At 43.8% G+C, this 22,414-nt stretch overlaps 1 protein-coding gene across 7 annotated transcripts in view; it reads right to left on the bottom strand.

Annotated features, from left to right (window-relative positions):
- The window catches only part of Kif23 (kinesin family member 23), a 30,042-nt gene extending 8,131 nt beyond the window's left edge, over positions 1 to 21,911 (bottom strand). For 5 of the 7 annotated variants that reach the window (XM_045160527.1, XM_045160529.1, XM_045160530.1 and 2 more), the window contains exons 1-18: positions 21,773 to 21,911; positions 19,308 to 19,377; positions 16,895 to 17,023; positions 12,371 to 12,476; positions 12,049 to 12,185; positions 11,455 to 11,564; positions 10,499 to 10,669; positions 7,975 to 8,016; positions 6,927 to 7,039; positions 6,668 to 6,789; positions 5,854 to 5,956; positions 4,843 to 4,922; positions 4,637 to 4,756; positions 4,302 to 4,428; positions 3,272 to 3,430; positions 2,439 to 2,596; positions 509 to 682; positions 131 to 310 (exon numbers count right to left, since the gene is read on the bottom strand). In XM_045160527.1, the coding sequence (XP_045016462.1) occupies positions 131 to 310; positions 509 to 682; positions 2,439 to 2,596; positions 3,272 to 3,430; positions 4,302 to 4,428; positions 4,637 to 4,756; positions 4,843 to 4,922; positions 5,854 to 5,956; positions 6,668 to 6,789; positions 6,927 to 7,039; positions 7,975 to 8,016; positions 10,499 to 10,669; positions 11,455 to 11,564; positions 12,049 to 12,185; positions 12,371 to 12,476; positions 16,895 to 17,023; positions 19,308 to 19,377; positions 21,773 to 21,783 (2,112 nt within the window). In that variant the 5' untranslated portion in view covers positions 21,784 to 21,911. The remainder of the gene's footprint in view (positions 1 to 130; positions 311 to 508; positions 683 to 2,438; positions 2,597 to 3,271; positions 3,431 to 4,301; positions 4,429 to 4,636; positions 4,757 to 4,842; positions 4,923 to 5,853; positions 5,957 to 6,667; positions 6,790 to 6,926; positions 7,040 to 7,974; positions 8,017 to 10,498; positions 10,670 to 11,454; positions 11,565 to 12,048; positions 12,186 to 12,370; positions 12,477 to 16,894; positions 17,024 to 19,307; positions 19,378 to 21,772) is intronic. The other 2 variants (XM_045160528.1, XM_045160531.1) reach the window with 1 other exon arrangement.
- Positions 21,912 to 22,414: the final 503 nt, after the last annotated feature.

The raw sequence follows: 22,414 nt of genomic DNA, 5'->3' as shown, positions 1-22,414 counted from the left end.
TATTTTCTAACAAGTTTTTAAAATGTTAAAAATAATATGAAATCAAAACTGATTCTCACGGAAACAGTCCTCTACTAATCTAAACAAATTTTCTCTAATACTAAGCTACTGTGCAGCTATAAAAACTTACAGGGACAGGTGATGGAGAAACGGATCTTGGAGTGACTTTCCCTCTGTCCCGCTCCCGGGAGGGTCTCTCTGGCTTCTCGGGCTTGGGCTCAGTAACAATAGCCTTCAGCTGTTTCAGCTTTTCATCTTTTACCCACAGTTTATTCTGCATCTCCAGCTGAGTGGCTGCCACCCGACGCTCCTACAGATTATCAATGTCAGTTTACAGTCCAATCGTTACACCACACAATTACGTCATATTAACCCGCCTTTATTCCCTAAAAAAATGAATCTCCAAGTCTTCCAGAGATTAACAAATCCCACCACTCTGCCACAAACTAAATCCAATCTGAGACAAGCCAGCCAGCTCCGAAAGCAGTACAACAAGAAAGCCACTCACACATTCTTTTTGCCACTTCATTGTCGTTTCTGTCACCATGCCTTGCATCCTGGCTTCTAATCTGCGCTTATCAGAGCACTGCCGCTGAAGCTTCTCATTCTGGGCTTCAAGCTCCTGCTGAAGGTTACGCTTGTCTTCTTCATAAATGGTCGTGGTCTTCTCTAAAATCTCAATCTGCGGGGAGAGAATGCCAGGCTCAGTATTGTCTGCAAACTTCCCACAGTTATAAAACAACCTTCCTAAGCTGCTCCAAGAAGCAAACCTATGTAAAGAAGGGAAAAAAAAAAATCACAGAAAGAGCACTTTTGTTCTCTAAATGTCATCTGAATTCCTAACTCCATGCCCAGAAACAAGAACTTTTTAATAAGCTCCTCAAAATAAACAGATAATAAAGGCCCTCACTGAACAACAAAATGGTAGCTGGCTTCATGAGACAATTCCTTTCTCTTAAAACTAAGACCTGATATAATTTCCGGCCTCTTTTCAGCACAGAGAAGCTGAGGCTACTTCTCTCTAGCATGGTAGGTACCAGACAGCCTTGTGAATGAGCCGCTGGGACAGCGCGCTCACTACACAGCTCTGCGGTGCTCCAGCATCCAGAAATTCCTTCTAGCCCACAGGAGAGTCAGCCTAAGTGCAACACCCCCAACCTTTATAAAAGCATATGGGGGGCTAGAGAGATTTCTCAGTGGTTAAGGTTTTTGCCCACAAACCCTAATGACTCCAGGTTTGATTTCCCAGAACTCACTCAGCTGGGCAAAGTGGCACATGCATCTGGAGTTCAACTGCCACTGCTGGAGCCCATTCTATCTCTTTTATCTTTCTCTGCTTACAAATTTTACACACACACACACACACACACACACACATGGCATATGGACATGGATGGGCTGAAGAGATGGTTCAGTGATTAAAAGCACTAACTTAGGGCTGGAGAGATGGCTTAGCGGTTAAGTGCTTGCCTGTGAAGCCTAAGGACCCCGGTTCAAGGCTTGGTTCCCCAGATCCCACGTTTAGCCAGATGCACAAGGGGGCGCACGCGTCTGGAGTTCGTTTGCAGGGGCTGGAAGCCCTGGCGCGCCCATTCTCTCCCTCTCCCTCTGTCTTTCTCTCTGTGTCTGTCCCTCTCAAATAAATAAATAAAATAAAAAATGAACAAAAAAAATATTAAAAAAAAAAAAAAGCACTAACTTGTTTGCAAAGCCCAGGTTCAGTTCCCCAGTATCAACATAAAGCCAGGTGCACTAAATGCACTTGCACCTGGAATTCATTTGCAGGGACAAGAGGCCCTGGTATACCCATTCTCTCTCATAAATCAATAACTTTTTAAAAAAGCATTTAAAACCAGGCATGGTGGCACACACTTGAATCCCAGCACTTGGGAGGCAGAGGTAAGAGGATTGTCGTGACTTTGAGGCTACCCTGAGACTACATAGTGAATTTCAGGTCAGCCTGGGCTAGAGCAAACCCCTATCTCAAAAATCACCCCCCCCCCCAAAAAAATCCAATGAATATGAAAGAAATATTTCTAATAAGTCAAAAAGAAAAACCAAAATAATCTAGGAAAGTCTAATAAATCTTCCTGCAATTCTATTTGTTAACCAGGCATGGTGGTGCACACCTCTAGTCTAAGTACTCATGAAGCTGAGACATAGGGATTGCAAGTTTGAGACCAACCTGGGCTACATAGTTAGACATTCTCTTCAAGTTAAACTCACTCATAAAACTAAACAACTACACCATCCTGCTTTCCCATTCCTCCCTTATATGCCTTCCATTCTTCTCCATCTCTGGGGTGGGGTGGGATAAGGCTCATAAGTAACCAGTGACAACCAGTGATCAGCAGCTATAGCAGGCACAGGAACAAAGCAACCACTGAGACAGTGCTGCATGGCCAGCAATACACATAGCCTGAGACACCAAAACACACCTTATATTCCAGAGTTTTGTTCTTCTTCTCCAGTCTTTCTATTTCCAGTTTCTGTCCTGAGATCAGCTTTTCCTTTTCATTTAGTTTTCCTTGAATGTAGTTTTCTTTGTTTGAAATATTACTGTCAAATTCTTTTAACATAGCTTTAAAAGTGTTACCTGAAACAAAAGCATGCAGGCCATGTCTTAACCACAGTAGCAACCAATGAGATCAGCTTTCATGAGACAACACTGGATAAAATTTATATCCAGCAAATCCCTGTGAAAGCTAACATACAATAGCTGGCTCAGTGGTAAAAGTGTCTGCTTCATATGTGTGAGGCCCTAGGCTCAAAACCCAGTATCACCAAAAAGGAAGAAGATAATGGAGGAGGAAGAAGAAAACAAGTTTGGAAAGAAATCAGGAGTTTGAATTTCAGATCTAAAAGATGTCCATTTAAGTGTTGTGTTTACCACTAAAGGAACTTGGTCTTTCATTTTGCAGTATAGTAAACTCTGACTGACATTTATAGTTAAGTTTGCTTACAGACATAAGAACAGAAATAACCCTAGGTATTCCACTGACTAGGACCTAGGTTGTTTAACAATTCTACAGGACTTTCAGACATTATTTCATTTTCCTGATACCTTCTTAAAGTACAAACAATTATGATCTCCATTTTGTAAAAAGCAAAATTAAGAAATTTTCTTTGGTGTTCAGTTAGTTAAAAGAAAGGGAGGAGGAGGGTAGAGCCTTGCCTTTCTAATTAAACAATGCCTAAATGACTACCGCAAAACAACTCTTCTACAGAATTCCACTGTGAGGTTCAAATGCTCATGGAGTTTTGCCCTTACATTGTTTGTTAAGCTCCTCAACCATCGCTTGTCGTAGGTGGTGATGTTTTTCCAAAGCATCAATCAGCCGTGGGAGGGTCTGTTCGTCATTGAAATCCAAGATTTCACATGAGGGCAAAGGTGGAAAACTCTGTAAAATCACTTCAGCAACCAATGGTTCTGCATTGAATATCAAAGGAACACAAGTTGACACTGTGATTAAAGCCCAGAACAATTAACGATGGATTTTGTTTGTTTCTGGACTTGACTTCTTAATCTTCCTGCCTCACCTTCTAAGTGCTAGAGTTACAAATGGGTACCTCTCCAAGCCCATCTTTAATGAGGAAATTTCCTGGGCTGTCATAATATTCGTTCCTTAATAATTAGATTTATACATATACAGTAAAAGAAAGTTTAATTTATATTTTGTTTGTCTGTTTTTGTTTGAGGTAGGGTCACCCACTATTGTAGGCTGACCTCAAACTCACTCTGTAGTCCCTGGCTGGCCTCAAACTCACAGAGATCCTCCTACCTTTGTCTGGGATTAAAAGTGTATATCACCATACCTGGCTCATTTATATTTTGGTACAACGTTTTTTGCATTTTGTTCTTGAGGAAAGTATAGTTTTCCAATATAAATAGATTTTTCTGAAAATTACAGAAGGCTGGAGAGATGGCTCAGCACTTAAGGCGCTTGCCTGCTAACTCTAATGACCTGGGTTTTCTTCCCCAGTACCTACATAAGCCACATGCAGTGCCTAGAGGGCCTGGTGTGCTCATCCATTCACTCTCCCCCTCCAGTCTGTATCTTTCTACTTGCAAATACATAAAAAACAGAGCAAGCTGGGTGTGGTGGAACAGGCCTTTAATCCCAGCACTCGGGAGGCAGAGGTAGGAGGATTGCCATGAGTTTGAGGCCACCCTGAGACTCCATAGTGAATTCCAGGTCGTCCTGGACCTAGAGTGAGACCCTACCTAGAAAAAAAAAAAAAAGAGAGAGAGAGAGAGAGAGAGAAAGTCAAGTGAGAACAACATAGACACCAAAGCTTACCATCTCCAACTGGGCCTCCTCGAACCAGGTTTCTGTATCGCCTCCCTGGAGTTAAGCCACACATCACCCTGTCTACTGGTCTTGCTACTTCAACTTCTTGGGTGACTTCAGCAAACCTCAGGACTTGCTACAACATAAAACAACTGGAGTTTGTAAAAAGTAACACAGCCGAGTCCTTCTTTAGCAACCACTAGACAGGTTGGTTAATTACTTCATGTGTATGTATGCCCAGTGATCCTGTACCAGCTCATAAAATGTTCAGCCTCATTCTTCACACCCAATAGTGTTGTTCCCTATAGAAAGTTAACTTTACAGGACCAATACATTAAAATTACCAAGCTTTCTTCATAGTCTTCAGCCTTTGGGTTTACACACACGATCATACGAACTTTTCCTTCCCCATCAAAATAGTTCTTGAACAGATGGGTTAACTTTGAATCTCGATATGGAACCATCTATAATGACATTCAAAATCTTAAGAATAAAAGGCAACTCAAATGTACAAATAAAACTATATAAGTGATAAGCAAATACTGCTTACCTTATTAGTCCCATACAATTGGTTCTCTCTCAGGACTTCTATACATGTTCTTAGTGTCATCAGTGACTGATTAATGTTACCTGACAGAAGAAAATATGCAGAAGATATCTGAAACTGCACAGCAGTTAAAATGTTATGTGCTGTAACAGCTCAGCTTCATGTGACTATTGGGAAGTTAGGAAACTTTCAGGGTTCAATTAAAAGAGCTGTCCATGTATGATACAAACTGTCTTTTCCGTGTAGCTTAAAAAAACCATACTTCAGAGATTCCATTAGAAGGATTCTCCACCAAATACATTACTCCTATTCAAAAGTTTTCTTATAGATCTTAAATTCTGTCAAAAATGCAGACATTTACTGAGACTTTTGTCCCCAGTGGTGGAGATTGAACTTGGAAATCCCGTACATGCTAGTAAAGCATTTTTATTACTGAGGTACATCAGCCACACTGATGTTTGAAACCCTCTCTGTAAAGCATTTCAGGCTATATTTGACTTCACTGAGAGCCTGAAGTTCCTCCTGTACCCAGAAAGCACATTTTTCTAACAGTCAAATTTCTTGTGTATTTATTTATGCTATCACTGTCTGACCAACCCCATTTGGATTTCTGAGCCAAAACAAGGACACTAGATTAATCAAGCCTCTAAATGCAGACCTCCCCTGATTAGAAGCCAAAGTGAATATGAATTGTTCATTTTGCAGTTTTAATTAAGTCCACCTAATGCCACCAAGCTTTCAACCACTGGCCTATCAAACAGATAATTTAGCCAGGAGATGTGGCACTTGTGTGCAATCCCAGTGGCCAGGATAGGGCTGTACGAGGTTAAGGCAGGAGAATTGCCACACAAGTTCAAGACCAGCTTAGGCTATACAGCAAGACCCTGTCTAAAAAAAAAAAAAAAAAAAAAGACAATGTAGAGACTAAGTGTACTGGTGAATTCATTTTCTTTATGCTAAAAGCACCAGAAAGTCCCGGAAAGTTAGAGCCACAGTAGTACAATGAGCTCTCACCGGCCTCCCGTAGCCTGCTCCCTTCTGCTTTTGTCCGGTTAGTTCTCTCACTTCCAGCAAGATCAACCAAAGACAGCTGGCTTATAGTAATCTGTTCTTTTTCCTGAAAGGGACAAAGGCAATAACCTAGAATCTAGTTGTTACTTTACAATAATCTTTAAGTAAGACCAAATGAATGCTATTGATGAATTCAGGATTTTCAACATTTTCACAATACAAAATACACAGGAGGGCAGAAGACCCATGCTTTTATGAGCCTTTGCTGAAAGCACCTGAGAAATATGCTCATGACATGACATGATCACTGTCTGTAGCCTGGTTTTCCTTCTCTGAGCAGACGTCAAAGGGTAGCTACCTGAGAACAGACTCTCTTGGCCACCTTTTCTCTCTCCCTAAGTGCTGAGCATCAAGTACAAAGTCAGCATCTTCCAAATAACAAGTGAGGGCTGGAGAGATGGCTTAGTGGTTAAGGCGCATGCCTGCGAAGCCTAAGGACCCAGGTTCCATTCTCTAGGTCCCACGTAAACCAGATATACAAGGTGACACAAGCATCTGGAGTTTGTTTGCAGTGGCTGGAGGCCCTGGCACGCTCATTCTCACTCACTTTCTCTGTCTGTCTCAAATAAATAAAAATAAATAAATCTTTTAAAAATAAACAAGTAACAGGTGAGTCTACAGCAAAGCTTTCTTCAGTGTTTCTCTAGCAAAGTATTTAGTAATCCGGGACTACTAATTCTAGTGGAAGCTTTAATGCAATGGCAGTTCCCTAAATTTAGGACTGAATTGGAAAAATGAGCTCCACATACAACTTTACCTGTAAGACACTGTCTCCATCTGCATCCAGGGGAGCCTGAACTAATTTAATGTTGAACACACTGTGGGAGCGGCTAGACTCTCTATTCAAATGGGTGTTAGCAATACGTCTCTTTTTCTGACCTATAATGACAGAGAAATCATTAATTATATCTGAACTCAGCCATTTCAGTACACATTCTAAATGACAAAGGATTTCTACCAAATTTTACAATGCTGACCCCATCATTTTGTATGTTTGGTTTCTACTTGTTTCTAACCTCTCCAAAAAACTTCAAAAGCCTCCTCTGTAGATTTCACTTCTACTTCTGTACATCCTGCAACATACATATTGTGGTTCTTATCTTCTCGAAGCATTTTAGATTGTGGAAGTCTATGGGGAAAAAAAAAAAAAGGTTACTTTTCTAAATTATGAGATATTACTGTTTTAAGATTAAGCTTAAAATGCCAAGCAACATGATGTCCTTGTTTTGTCCCCGTGCTGGTGACAGAATGTGCAGCCTCACGCATGCTAGGCAAGCACTCTAACACTGAGCTACTTATGCATGCCAGGCAAGCCCTACAGCACTTAGCTGCATCTTCAACTTGTGATATCTGTTTTCTTCTTCTTCTTCTTCTTCTTCTTCTTCTTCTTTTTTTCGTTATTTTCAAGGTAAGATCTCACTCTGGTCCAGGCTGACCTTGAATTCACTATATAGTCTCAGGGTGGCCTTGAACTCACAGCAAACCTCCTACCTCTGCCTCCTGAGTGCTGGGATTAAAGGCGTGCGCCACCACGCCTGGCTCTGTTCTTTCTTATTTGGCTAGTGGTTCTAAAGCCTGGGAAGTCCACCAGCATGGGGGCTGACATCTGTTGAGGGCCTTCATGCAGTGTTAGGACATGACAGATGGCATCACAAAGTGAGATGTTATCTATTCTTTCATAGAAAATAAGTTTACAAAAGACCCCAGAGAAATGTTATACTTGAGAGAAACAATCAGAGGGTGAGGTAGTCAGGTTAAGCATCAGCTTAGCATTTTCTTAAATTTAAAACAGAAGTTGGTTTTGATGTCACAGCAACAGCTGAAGACACCCTCTGAAAGGGTTTGGTATAACCCATGAGAGGCAATCCTTTCCAAGTGGCTTGTGGAGTAATGATGAGGATAGAGGCCAGTGCCATCACTGATAATCAAGAGCAGAGTTCCCCAGAAGCTTCAAGGTCACAGCTTGGCAGGTGCCAATGAAAAGCCACCTACTCACAAATATGCCACAGATGCTACCACTAATATAACTGCGCCCTTAAGAAAGGAGCCAATGCCGTCACATACACAGAATCTGCGTTCCTCATAGGTGTACTGCAACCGTTCCACCTGCCAAAGGAACAAGGCAGGCATTACTGTTGTACAGTCACACTCCCACAGCAACATGTGCGCTCTAGAGCAGTGGCAGTCACAGTGAGCCAGAGCCTAACAAGCATGTACTTGCATGCAAGCATGAGGGTCCCCATCATCTACACAGAAGCTGGGGCAGCAGTGTCCACCAGTAAACCGCCACTAGGACGATGAAGACAGGAGAATCCCTGGAGCTTACTGGCTAGTCGTCAGTTACAAAACTGGAGTCAAAACTCAGTTTAAAACAAACGGGAAAACACTCATTAAAATAAGAAAATAATTCTATATAAGAAACAATGGCAAAAGCCAGATGTGGTGGCATGCCTTTAACCTAGCATTCGGGAGGCAGAGGTAGGAGGATCGCCGTGAGTTAGAGGCCACCCTAAGACTAAACAGTAAATTCCAGGTCAGCCTGGGCTAGAGTGAGACTCTACCTCCAAAAAAAAAGGCCAAGCTGATGAGACCGCTCAGTTGGTTAAGTCCTTACCTGGCAAGAGGACTTAAATTTGATCCCTGAACCCAGGCAAAAAAAAAAAAAAAAAAAAAAGCCAGGCATGGTGGCATGTGCTTGTAGTCTCAGCACAGGGTTAGACAGTCAGGTGAGTCTCTGAGTCTCGCTGGCCAACCAGTCTAACCCACTTGGTGAGTTCTAAGCAACTGAGAAAAGCCCCCCACCCCACAAAAGGTGGATGGTACCTGAGGAACAACACCCAGATACATGGCTTTTTGGTTTTCTTATTTTATTTTCTTGTGTGTAGTCTCTCAAGGAGGCCTCAAACCTACGGTGATGTTCTTACCTCTGCCTCTGGAGTGCTGGAATTAAATGCATGTGCTACCACACTGGGCTCTATTTCTTTTTAATCCAACCAAGAGCAAATAAAGACAGGTGACTTAAAAAATAAGGTCTTTTTGAACCCACAGTTCAATCCAGGGCCACCCATACGACAAATGCAAAAAGTGACAAAAGCAAACCGGGCATGGTGATGCATTCCTTTAATCCCAGCACTGGGAAGGCAGAGTAGTAGGATCACCATTAGCTTGAGGCCACCCTGAGAGGACACAGTGAATTCCAGGTCATCCTGAGCCAGGGTGAGACCCTACCTCAAAAAACCAAAAAGTGGCAAAAGCATCTGGTATTTGTATGCAGTGCCAAGAGGTCCCAATGCACATGTTTGTACACACACACGTGCAAATAAATAAAAAAATTTTAAATACCTTTATCAAATAGGACTTCAATCACAGTGCACACATTCATATATTAACATGTTTGCAGTCTAATGGTTTTCTAAATCTATTTCCCCAATAATGTTCCATTAGACATATACACAGAAGTTTTATGCAGAACACAGCTACTCATAGTATTTATGTCTTACGAGGCCCCAATGAACACAGTATGCAAGACCAGCCTTGAGATAACAAAAATAAACATTATGAGATGTCAAATTCCTGAACCAACTCTGACACTACACAGATGCACTGTATGTGAAGTCCAAGTGTAACTAGTGTTTACATTTTGTGCATTAGATAAGGCTGAATGGACTGATAGATCTCCTATAAAGATGGAATATTGCAGGATCAGAGCCAAAGTACCTTGGGCTATCTTTAGCCCCTTAACAACCATTCTTTACCCATCTCTATGTCTGACCTAACATCCTGGTGACACTCACTTGATTTTTGGAATGTAAGAACAGATCCCCAGCTTCCACCAACCCAAGGGCTAAGAATGTTATCAGACAGCATCTGAAGCCAATGGTGGAGATTAATGTGGACCCCTTGCTATATTCCGCCCACCTGATGGTCAGCCAATGTATTTGAAAAGTGCCTTAATTTATGATTTCTTTTTGTTTTATTAACTATAAAACCTTCACACCTTGTTAAACATGTTGGAACATGGAATTCGGGGTAACCTGAATCTATGTTCCCGGGCCATGGTCACTCATATTTGGCTCCAGAATAAACTATCTCTTATCCCTTTGAGGTGAGAGCTGTCTTTTGTATCAACTAACAAGACAAGAGTCAAGGACATCTAAGGAGTTATCTTTTAACCCTGGCAGAATGACAAGGAAATACAGCTTTATATTACTCAGGAATGGATGACTGAGAATGACTTGGACAGCTTTTGATCCATCCTGTAGAGTGAATCAGGACACAGATGACTTAAGAGGCTGCAAACTCCCAGCACAGCGAGGATGAAGAAAGGCAGCTCCAACCCAGCAATAGGGATACTTCCCTATATAATTAAATTTCTTCCAAAACCACCTAGAGCCAAGACCTTCCAAAAGTAATCTCAGCCTGGTGTGGTGGCACACCCTTTAATCCCAGCACTGGGGAGGCAGAGGTAGGAGGATCACTGTGAGTTTGAGGCCACCCTGAGACTCCATAGTGAATTCCAGGTCAGTCTGGGATACAGTGAGACCCTATATCGAAAAACAAACAAAAAAAAAGTGCTCTCCATACTTACTTGGGCTTTATGGGATCAAACTGTGCCTCTTCCAATAGATCATATATGTAATTATTATATATTTCAATGTAAGAGACAAACACGCCATAGACGCTATCTTCATCAACTTCTTCTGCTTTGCAGAATTCTTGCACATTTATCATATCTGCAAACTCTGGATCTACTTGGCGTCTAAAGATAAAAAAAGAAAACAAATCCCAAAAGTCAGATTTTACCAGTGAGTCAATATAAAAAATAAATATATATATATATATATACATACACATATATATAAAATTGGAAAAAAAGTAAATGGTACCAAAAATCCTAACACAAAGGGTGTGCATTCAAGCAGAAATGTACAAAGCTTTTTCATACTTGAGGTGGGCCAAGGACAGCCCCAGTGCTCACACCCTCCCCCACACAGACACCTTCTCAAAGTAGTCACAGTGAATCAAAACCAGACAGAATGCCTGGCCCATCACAGTGGCAACTGGACTATAGAATGTCCCCCATAGCTTCATGTGTTTGTAATTAAGCCTCATACTCAATCTCCAGCTGGTGGAGCCATTGGGAGGTGGAGCCTTGCAAGAGGAGGTGTGTCACTGGGAATTAAGCATGGAGATGTTATAGTCCAGCTCCACCCGCAGGTGCTAGCAAGCTCACCCTAATGATAAAAGACGTGTGATGGCCAACTGTCTGTGTCTGCTATACTTTCCTGTGATGATGGAATACCCCTGAAACTAAGCCAGGAATGAACTCTTTCCTTCCACAAGCTGCTTCTGGTCAGGTATTGTGTACCAGCAACGAGAAGGTAACTGCTACAGTCACTAACTTCAGCAGGTGGCTCATCTCTGACCTCACCAGTCAATAGTTTTTAAAGTCACTACTCCCAAGGCCTGCACAAAACCACTGGACAGATCCTGTGCACTCTGGGCTAGTAACACAAAAACACATACACACAAAAAATTACTTACTTGCTAGAGGGAGTTTTGGGGATGGGCATAGCTTCTCTTTTCTGACGCTCTAATAAGGCATCAACTTCACACTGTATGTCCATACTATTCCTATCATTAGATTTAAAAACCTGAAGTAGGGAGGAAATCAGACCATGTTATTTTTTTTAATATTTGGCTTATTTATTTGCAAGCAGAGAAAGACAGAGAATGAATGGGTGTGCCAAGGTCTCTTGCAATTGCAAACAAACTCCAGATGCATATGCCACTTGGTGCTTTATGTGGGTACTGGGGAACTGAACCTGGTCTGTCAGGTTTTACAAGCAAGCACCTTAACTGCTGAGCCATCTTTCCAGCCCCCAGGTTATTTTTTGAGTTGACTTGAAGTATTTTAGCATTGACTTTGGCAGGGACGAGGAGACATGTTCTCACTACATAACCTAGGCTGGCCTGGAATTTTCTGGTTTCTCCCACTTCTACCTCCAGAGTGCTACCATTACAGGCATGAAACACCATGGCTCAGTGTTTAGTCCTTCCTCAATATGACCGCACCCAGAGGTATCTTAGTCTTGTGTCTGCTGAGGGACAGTTATAACACAAAGGAGTCATACTCACATATCGTTTAGCTTGAAATGAGCCTATGCTATTAAAGATCATGTTCAAACAACGAGGGAGCAGTCCTCCATCCCCTGGCGAGCCTGTCATGGTGTGCGTCTTGCCACTTCCGGTCACGCCGTATGTAAAAAGGAGACCTGCAGTGCAGCAAGACACCAGCTGAATCAGAAAGTCCTGCTCTTCTGTTTCTTCAGTGTACTAAAACACTTAAATTAACTCAAAAAAGTAGCATTTAACAACACTCTAATGATAATGTCAAACCAAATATATAACTTATAAAAGATGTTTTATGAGAAGATTGAAGAAGAATCTAGCCAAATACCGTTTTTGCCATGAACCAGGTCATCTACCAAGGGATGAGCCACAACATCAAACAGCTCTTTTTGGGTGGTGTGAGTGCCAAAGACTTGCTTAAATGAATACTGAGTCTGTGGAGAGAGAGAACACACACTCTTTTACAGAAGTCCACTGTATCCACACTAGAAATACATGTTTGTACTTGTAAAATGTTTCTCAATATACAAAGAAAAAAACCATATGCCGGGCATGGTGGCACATGCCTTTAATCGCAATACTTGGGAGGCAGAGATAGGAGGACCACTGTGAGTTCAAGGCCACCCTGAGACTACATAGTGAATTCCAGGTCAGCCTGGGCTAGAGTGAAATCCTACCTCGAAAACCAAACCAAACCAAACCAAACCAAAACAAAAAAAAAAAAAAAACAAAAAAAAAAACCCAACTCTACATATAGCCCCAGGCTAGCCTCAAGCTCCAGGTGATCCTCCTACCTGAGCCTCCAAGAACTGGAATAATGGATGTAAGCCATCACACTTGCCTCTCTGCTCACCCTCTCCCTTTCCCTCCCTCCAACTTAACTTTCCTTTCCTTGCATCCCTTCCCTTGCTCGTATCTCTTTCCTTCTGCAGTGCTGGGGATTGAACCTATGGCCACCTACATGCTAAGCCAAGTGTTCTACTACAGAGTTATACCCTCAGCCCTTTTCTAAAGATCTTTAATCTACACTGAATTGAACCCATGGATGTGGGACTGCAGACAAGTGTCAACCAATCATTTTATAAATGAGCAATGGGGACTGGTGGGATGGCTTTGTAGTTAAGGTGCTTGCCTGCAAAGCCAAAAGACCAACGTTTGATTCCCCAGAACCCATGTAAGTCAGATGTACAAGGTAGCACATGCATCTGGAGTTCGTTTACAGTAGCTGAAGGCCCCGACACGCCTGTTCTTTCTTCTTCTCTCTCTCAAATAAATAAATAGAACTGGAGAGATGGCTTAGCAGTTAAGGCTTTTGCCTGCAAAGCCAAAGAACTCAGGTTTGATTCCCCAGAACCCATGTTAGCCATATGCACAAGGTGATGCACGCGTCTGGAGTTCGTTTACAGTGGCTGAAGACCCTGGCGTGCCCATTCTCTCTCTCTCCCTCAAATAAATAAAATAAAATATGTAAATAAATATAAATGAGCAGGGGGAGTAACAACTTACAGAGACAGCAAACCTATTTCAGCTGCACTAACTTCTACCTCTGTGGCAGTCTTCATTGTAACACACTAGCAGAACAAAGAGCCACGCCATGAAAAGAACCACAGGACTGCGCCCAGGAAAGCAGACGGCCTCCCGCTCAAGAACTCCCTCTTCCCAAGAAAACCAAGGCACAAGGGTCGGGATCAATTAGCAGCAGTCATTTCCAGAGTGATGCTTTTAAGTACACTCTACTGCAGATTGCCATGAGGCAGTGACAATTTTTAATCCCCACAAGCCTGAGTTTATAAGTACTTTAAACTCGCTTAAGCAAACTTAGTATTCCGTAAGGGTTCAACTCCTATTATATTCTCCAAGACCTGCCGCTCCATAAAGCATTCCCAGAGGGCCCATTTTGCCTAATTCAAATTTACTTTTTGACAAAAACAAGAAAACATGCATGAAGTTTAAATGAAGCAGAGGAAAGAAACAATGAACATGTCTACTTACACACCTCACAACATTTCCATCAATAGTAGACCACAAAGACAACTGTGGTTCTCTAAGATACAATTGAGGTGATGAATTTCTATTACCTAGTGAAGTCATAAAGAAGTGTAAACTATTGGGCTGGAGAGATGGCTTAGTGGTTAAAGTGCTTGCCTGTGAAGCCTAAGGACCCCGGTTCGAGGCTTGGTTCCCCAGGTCCCACGTTAGCCAGATGCACAAGGGGGCGCACGCGTCTGGAGTTCGTTTGCAGAGGCTGGAAGCCCTGGCGCGCCCATTCTCTCTCTCTCTCTCTCTCTGTCTTTCTCTCTGTGTCTGTCGCTCTCAAATAAATAAATAAATTTAATGAAAAAAAAAGAAGTGTAAACTAGGAGCTAGAGAGACAGCTTAGTGGTTAAAGTGCTTGCCTGTGAAGCTCAAGGACCAAGGTTCAAATCCCCAGTACCCACGAAAGCCAGATGCACAAGGTTGAAGACATGTCAAGTTCATTTGCAGTGTCTAGAGTCCCTCTCTCTCTCAAATAAATAAATAAAATATTTATTAAAAAATTTAATTAAAGGCAGGCGTGGTGGCACATGCCTTTAATCCTAGCACTTGGGAGGCAGAGGTAGGAGGATCACCATGAGTTCGAGGCCACCCTGAGACTACATAGTGCATTCCAGGTCAGCCTGAGCTAGAGTGAGACCCTACCTTGAAAAACAAAACAAAACAAAATTAAAAATAGAGAAGTGTAACCTACTACTTGGGAGTCTATGCATGTAACTGCTTCCTCAGTACATTTACTTGTAGACCAGAATTGAGCACAATCTATTTTATATACACATACTTTTTGTTAGAGTCTCATTCTTAGCCAGGCTGGCCTTCAACTGGATTAAAAGCATGCACCATCATACCCAGTTGTTTTTTTTGTTGTTTTTTTTTAATGAGAGAGCGAGAATGCAAGAGAGAGAGAGAGAGAGAGAGAGAGAGAATTGGCGTAACTGGGCCTCCAGCCACTGTGATGGAACTGCAGACACATGCCCCAACTTGTGCTCATGTGCAACCTTGTGCATGTGTCACACTGTGCGTCTGGTTTACATGGGATCAGTGGAGTCAAACATGGGTCCTTAGGCTTTGCAGGCAAGCACCTGAAGCACTAAGCCATCTCTCCAGGCCATGTTTTGTATTTTTTTTTAATATTCTTATTTCTTTAATTGACAGAGAAAGAGGAGAAGGAGGAGGAGAGAGAGAGAACAAATGGGAGCGCCAGGGCCTCCAGCCACTGCAAATGAACTCCAGACACATGTGCCCCTTGTGCAACTGGCTAACATGGGACCTGGGGAATCAAAACTGGGTTCTTTGGCTTTGCAGCCAAGTGCCTTAACCACTAAGCCATCCCTCCAGCCCAATGTTTTCTATTTTTTTTTGATAGGATCTTACTATATCCCAGGCTGGTCTAAAATTTGTGATCCTCTTGCTTCAGCCCCCTAAGTGTTGGGATTACAGATGTGAACTATTTTGTCCAACTTGAACTTCCAATTTTAAATTTGCTAATTATTGTGCTAATATGAAAACTCTACCACTGAGTGCAGTGACACACGCCTTTAACCCCAGCACTTAGGAGGCAGAGGTAGGAGTATTACTGTGAGTTCTAGGTCATCCTGAGATTACATGGTGAATTCTGGGCTATAGTGAAACCCTATCTTGAACTCTCCCCCACCCCAGAAAAAAAATAAATAAATAAACCACTTTTGGGCAGGAGAGATGGCTTAGTAGTTAAGGTGCTTGCCTGCAAAACAAAAGGACCCAGGTTCGTTTTCCCAGGACTCATGTAAGTCAGATACATAAGGTAACACATGCATCTGGAGTTCGTTTGCAGTGGCTAAAGGCCCTGACGCACTTATTCTCCCACTCTCACTCTAATAAATAAAATAAATTAAAAATTCTCCATGTACTGGGCACAGTGGTATATGCCTATAATCCCAACATGGACTATACCAAAAGACTCCATCGCCAAGATAAATAATCCAAGGTGGCGCATGTGACTGGAGTTTGTTTCCAGTGGCTAGAGGCCCTGGTGCACCCATTAGCACTCTCTCTCTAATAAATAAAGAAAATATTGAAAAAAAAAACAAAAGAACAAGGGCTGGGGATATAGCTCAGTGATAGAAAAGGCCTTGAGCTTAATCCCCAATGCCCTAAAAATTAAACAAACAAAAATACAAAATCCACTCTCACTGGGTATGGTGGTGTATGCCTTAAATCCCAGCACTTGAAAGCCAGAGGCAGGAGGATAGCTGTGAGACCAGCCTGGGACTACAGAGTAAGTGCCAAGTCAGTCTGGGCTAGAGTGAGACCCTACCTTGAAAAAACAAAAACAAAAACAAAATAACATCAGCAACAAAACTCCACTCTCCAGGCAACAGGTGGTAGGTGACTAAAATCCTAGCACCTGGAGGGTAAGATACAAGAATAAAAATTTTGAGGCCAGCCTAGGCTATACAGTGAGACTCTAAACAAAAAAATACCTCTTCATAAGAAGCTGACCCAAATGCACAATGCTTCTGGGGATGTTGTGAGTGGCGTGACAGAGTACTTGCTTAGCATTCACAAGGCCTTAAGTTTAATATCCAACACTACAAAAAACAAAATCCAGAAAAAATACACAATGTCACTTGGGCATGGTGGCACACACCTTCAATCCCAGCACTCAAGAGGCAGAGGTAGGAGGGTGGCTTTGAGTTCAAGGGCACCCTGAGACTACATAGTGAATTCCAGATCAGCCAGGGCTATAGCAAGAGCCTACCTTTAAAAACAGAAAGAAAGACAAAAGGAACAAGGAAACAACGCAACAAGTAAAAGTAACCCAGTGGTAGTAGATTACCTCCTTATAGTCTCCATTTCTGTTGAATCGAAAGCCCTCGGGAGTGTGAAGCTGCACTGTGGTGCTGTTGATCACTTCTATGCAGGACTCCTGGTCAGGGAGGCCCAGGGGGCGCACCCTACAGTACACCTGGAAAGACAGAGCTGCTTGAGCAGGGTGGACTGTATGTCTGATTTTCCTTGTTAAGTATGTTTTCTTCAGCCTGGGCTGGCCTAGAACTATGGAGACCAGGCTTACATAGACTTCTCGGCCATCTTCCTGGTTTCGCCTCCTTAGAGCAGGGACTATAGGCATGATTCACTACCACGCGTGCCCAGCATATGCCTGACAAGCTTCCCATTCATTCCACACACATCTGCTCTTTCAACGTAAGTGACCCACATAAACCCAGGGCCATGACAAGGAAAATCTGCTACTCAGAATGATCGAAAGTGGCTACATTAAATAATGAGAAGAGGTTTCAAATGTGCATGCAAACAAAATAAATTTGGATTTAAAAGATTCAAGTTGCGGGGGAGGAGCCAAAAGTAAGTCAGATGTGGTAGTACATGCCTTTAATCCCAGCACTCAGAACACTAAGAGGTAGGAGGATTGCTATGAGGCTGAGGCAAGCCTGGGACTGCAGAGTGAGTTCCAGGTCAGCCTGGGCTAGTGTGAGAACCTACCTCAAAAAAAAAAAAAAAAAAAAGAGGGGCTGGAGAAAGCTTGCCTGCAAAGCCAAAGGACCCAGGTTCAATTCTCCAGGGCCCATGTAAGCCAGATGCAGAAGGTGGTGCACAGGCCTAGAGTGCGTCTGCAGTTCCTAAAGGCCCCGGTGCCCCCATTCTCTATCTGCCTCCCTCTTTCCTCTCTCTCTCGAATAAACAAATAAAAAGTTTTAAATTTAAAAAAGGAAAAAAAATCAAATCACACAGTTCTCTTCACTATTGTATTGTACACAGAGAAACAGAAAAAAAATCTAAATGGCAGATAAAGCTATTAGATTTCAAATCAAAACCTGGTTGAACCCAACAGGTTAAGAAAACATTAGAAGAAAAAGTGGAGGCAGGATGTCTGAAGAAAACCTGTCCCACTGTGCTCATGGCACATGGTACAACTCAAATCAGACTCTCCAGTGGCAGTGAGGTGGCCATGTTAAAAATCTCTCAGGGAGGGCTGGAGAGATGGCTTAGTGATTAAGGCACTTGCCTAAAAAGCCAAAGGACCCAGGTGCAATTTTCCAGGACCCACATAAGCCAGATGCACAAGGTGGCACATGTGGCTGGAGTTTGTTTGCAGTGGCTGAAGGCCCTGGTACGCCCATTCTCTTTCTCTATCTGCTTCTCTCTCTACTAAATAAAATAAAATAAACATCTTAGGGGAAATTAACCCTTTGATTTACCATTTAACTTTAAAAGCAAGACGCAAATGTGAAACTAGTGAAGTACTTGCAACTGGGAGGCAGCATTAACTAAAGTAAGCCATCTTCTCCCAGTCATTATGGAACTTGGAGACTGGGCCTCTCCTTGGGAAATGAGTCATCAGAGACTGTGCAGGTGGAAGAGGAAGACTATTATGTGAGCTGAAACACCCCACTCCCAAACGAGTACAGCATGAACTTCGGTGAAGATCGCTGAATATCTCTATTTCCAAATCCTCATTAGTTATAGGGGTTGTAGTCAACAACCAAGGACTTCACTGTGGGATGGTGAGATGATTCAGTGGTTAAAAGCATTTGCTTGCAAAACCTGCAGTACGGTTGCAATTCCCCAGTATCCACATAAAGCCAAATGCAAAAGTGCATTTGTAGTTTGTTTGCAAGATGCTCTGGTGCACACACACATACTTGCAAATAAATAACATAAAAATATTTTTTTAAAAAAGACTTCAGGGCTGGAGAGATGGCTTAGCAGTTAAAGTGCTTGTCTGTCTGTGGAGCCTATGGACCATATTCGACTCTCCAGATCCCACGTAAGCCAGGTGCACAAGGAGACACAAGCACATGAGGTCATACAGGTGCACAAGGTGGCACATGTGTCTGCAGTGCAATTACACTGGCTGGGAGCCCTGATGAGCCAATTCTCTAACAAAGCGTGCGCCACCACGTTCAGAAAAAAAAAAAAAATTTTTTTCAAGACTTCAGCCAGATGTGGTGGCACACACCTTTAATCTCAGATAGAGGTAGGAAGATGAGCTCAAGGGCACCCTGAGACTACATAATGAATTCCAAGTCAGCCTGGGCGCTGAACCAATCCTATAGAGAAACAAAACTCCACAGGTAAAACCAGCTTTATACAATTTAGTAAATCAATTTAACCAAAAGCTCTTCCATTCCATTCCCACATCTCATGTTACTCCCCTTCCAAGCGTATACAAAAGACAGAAAAAGAATAAAGAAAGAACACACACACACACAAATCCAAGGAAACCTTACCCCAACTGGGTCTTTAAGATTCGTCTGGGATCCTTTTTTTATTATAGGTTTCCTGGGTGTCTTAGCTCTCCTAACCATGAACAGAAAACATTTCAGTTTAACACACAAAACCTTACATATAATTCATACAAGTGACCTTACTAGGACTTATAAAATTATTCCTCAGCAGTTCCCAAACACTATGCCTCAAGCAACATGAATACATAAGAAACTGTATTAGAAAAATGTAACATACATAACCCAAAAGTATTTAAGAACTTGATTGAAAAAACATTTTTTGGACCCAAATGAACCTTGGGGGACTTTTCGGAGGCAGGCTGGTTTAGTTTCTGTGTGTTCTGGGGTTTGGGGCAATGCTGGGACTCAGATACAGTCTTATGAATACTAGGCAAGTGCTCAACTACTGAGCCACATCTCCAACTCGTTAGTTTATTAGCTCCCTATTAAGATAACATGCAAATTTTCTTGAGCAATAATTTTTATTATCATGACAAATTCGGAATATCTACATGTAATTGGTCACACTTATCTTTAAAACCATGGTCAAGCACACACCAAGGAAGGCTGATAGGGTGAGTAACCTCAGTCAGTTATAAAAATGTGCACAGAGAATCTATTTTATGTCTAAGGGTTGGAAATGCTCAGTGGTTGAGAGCTCTTGCACAGCATACACAAAACTCTGGGTTTGGTCCCCAGCACGCAACAATAAATAAACAAAATACAGTCCAGCCAGGATTGCTGCACGCCTTTAATCCCAGCACTCAGGAGGCAGAGGTAGGAGGATCACTGTGAGTTCCAGGCCATCCTGAGACTACAAATGAATCCCAGGTCAGCCTGAGGTAGAGTGAGACTCTACCTAGAAAAACAAACAAAAAATAATAAGTTGGGCTGGAGAGATGGCTTAGCGGTTAAGCGCTTGCCTGTGAAGCCTAAGAACCCCGGTTCGAGGCTCGGTTCCCCAGGTCCCACGTTAGCCAGATGCACAAGGGGGTGCACGCGTCTAGAGTTCGTTTGCAGAGGCTGGAAGCCCTGGCGCACCCATTCTCTCTCTCTCCCTCTATCTGTCTTTCTCTCTGTGTCTGTCGCTCTCAAATAAACAAATAAATAAATAAATTTAAAAAAATAATAATAAGTAAATAATAAAAAATACAGTCTAAACTGTACTTTCAAGGAATAACTTCACTGAATGATCAAACTATTAAGTTTTTCTTTTAATCCTCAAACAAAATGTCCCAAACTGCCAATGTCTTGATTTCTTAAGTAGAGAACACAGAAAGCCATTCGGATTTATTCCATCATGTCTTTCTCCTACCACCCTTTTTCTTTCCTTTCATATATGCTAGAGGAATATTTAACACGAAAACCAAATGAAAGCTTTTGCCTTGGACTGTAAATGATTAAAACAGTTTATTCAACACAATCCCTGGCGGAAACACAGCAAATCATTATTCTTCAGCGCATACCGGGGGCACACTTCTGTAAACTCAAAGGTTATCTTTATAAAGATTTCTTGAGTTTGGCCTCATAAAACAAGTTCCCTTTTGACTAGGGAAGTGGTCATGATTCATAAATTCGGTCTGACCAGTAAAGCAGAAGCACTTGTTTAACCAGGGCGGATGCTGCAGCAGTTCAAAAAAAAAAAAAAAGTGTGCCGCAATTACTGAGGAATGTGGGCGTGGGAGATAGAGGGACGCGGGCGGGGATGGCCTGAGGACAAAGATAGCGCCTAGTAACTGACCTGCTAGAAGGGGCTTGGCCTCAAGGCCACCACCACCCAGGGCTAGGGAAGGGACCCAGCGTTCCCCGACGGATGCTCGGGGTGTGTGTGCGGGAGGGGCGGAGGACTGCGGGGGAAACTGAAAGCAATCTACCCGGTCCCCAAATGTCAGAACCCATGCCAGCGCCGGGCGTGGTGGCGCACGCCTTTCATCCCAGCACTCGGGAGGCAGAGGTAGGAGGATCGCCGCCAGTTCGAGGTCACTCTGAGACTACACGGTGAATTCCAGGTCAGCCTAAGCTAGAGCGAGAAACCTACCTCGAAAAATAAAATAAAAACCCATGCCCGGCTCATGCCGGAACCGAAGTCTGCAACCCGCACTGGGGAGCCGCGGAGAGGAAGAGGATGCGGAGGAAGGATGGGGAGTCGGAAGGATAACGAGCCAGACAAGTGACATGGGGTAAGGGAGGGATGGCACAAGACACCCCCCACCCAACCTCCCGGGCTTTCGACCAACCCGCGGAAGCCCAAGCGCAGGCGTGGGGACTCCTCCGGGGTCCATGGACATCCGGGCCTCCCACCGTCTCGCGTAACCACCGCTCCCTCCAGCCCCCCCCCCACACGGAGGCCTCGGCTCCCACTTCCGGACGGCGCCGGCGTGGAGAAAAGGCCGCCCGGGTCCTGTCTCCCCCGCGACCCTCGCCTGCCCAGCGGCCCCGCCGACGCCCCGGGGCGGCCGGCCACTCACGCTGGCTTCATGGCCGTAAGCTCTGTGCGCTGCTCACACACACACACACACACACGCGCGCGCGCGCGCGGGACGCCCGGGCTCCACCCTGAGGAGGACAGACGACGGCGAGCGGAGCGCAGAGGGACACGCCGCGGGAAGCGGGACGCGGCGGCTGGGACGTCCGGCGCTCGGGGAAAGCCCGGCGGCGGCGGCGGAGGCGGCGACGCGACGAGCCCAGGTGAGCTCCCGCCCGGCGCATTTCAAACGGACCAATCAGCGCCCGTCTGCGGAGAGGGGGCGGGGCCTCCGGGGAGGCGCAGGCGCTACGGGAAAGGGTTGGGGTAGGGGAGGGGGCTTGTCTCCTAGGCGACCGCGCGCCGCAGGCCTGAAGCTCTGGAGCGAGACCTGAGGTGTGAAATGCGGACCTTAGCGGTCCCCGACGGGAAGGCCCAGGCGTCTCTCCGGTCCCGTGTGTCAGAAAGCAAACAAAACAAAACAAAACAAACAAAAGTCCTCACAAAATAAAAACAGATAAGGCCAGGCGTGGTGGCCGCATGCCTTTGATCCCAGCCCTCAGGAAGGCTGAGGTAAAAGGATCTCTGTGAGTTCGAGGCGCCTGGCTTAGCGGTTAAGCGCTTGCCTGTGAAGCCTAAGAACCCC

This window comes from Jaculus jaculus, chromosome 10, assembly GCF_020740685.1.
Source record: "Jaculus jaculus isolate mJacJac1 chromosome 10, mJacJac1.mat.Y.cur, whole genome shotgun sequence".
NCBI classification, from domain to species: domain Eukaryota; kingdom Metazoa; phylum Chordata; class Mammalia; order Rodentia; family Dipodidae; genus Jaculus; species Jaculus jaculus.
The sequence above is the reverse complement of the archived record's forward strand: the minus strand, read 5'-3'. Positions and strand labels throughout refer to the sequence as shown.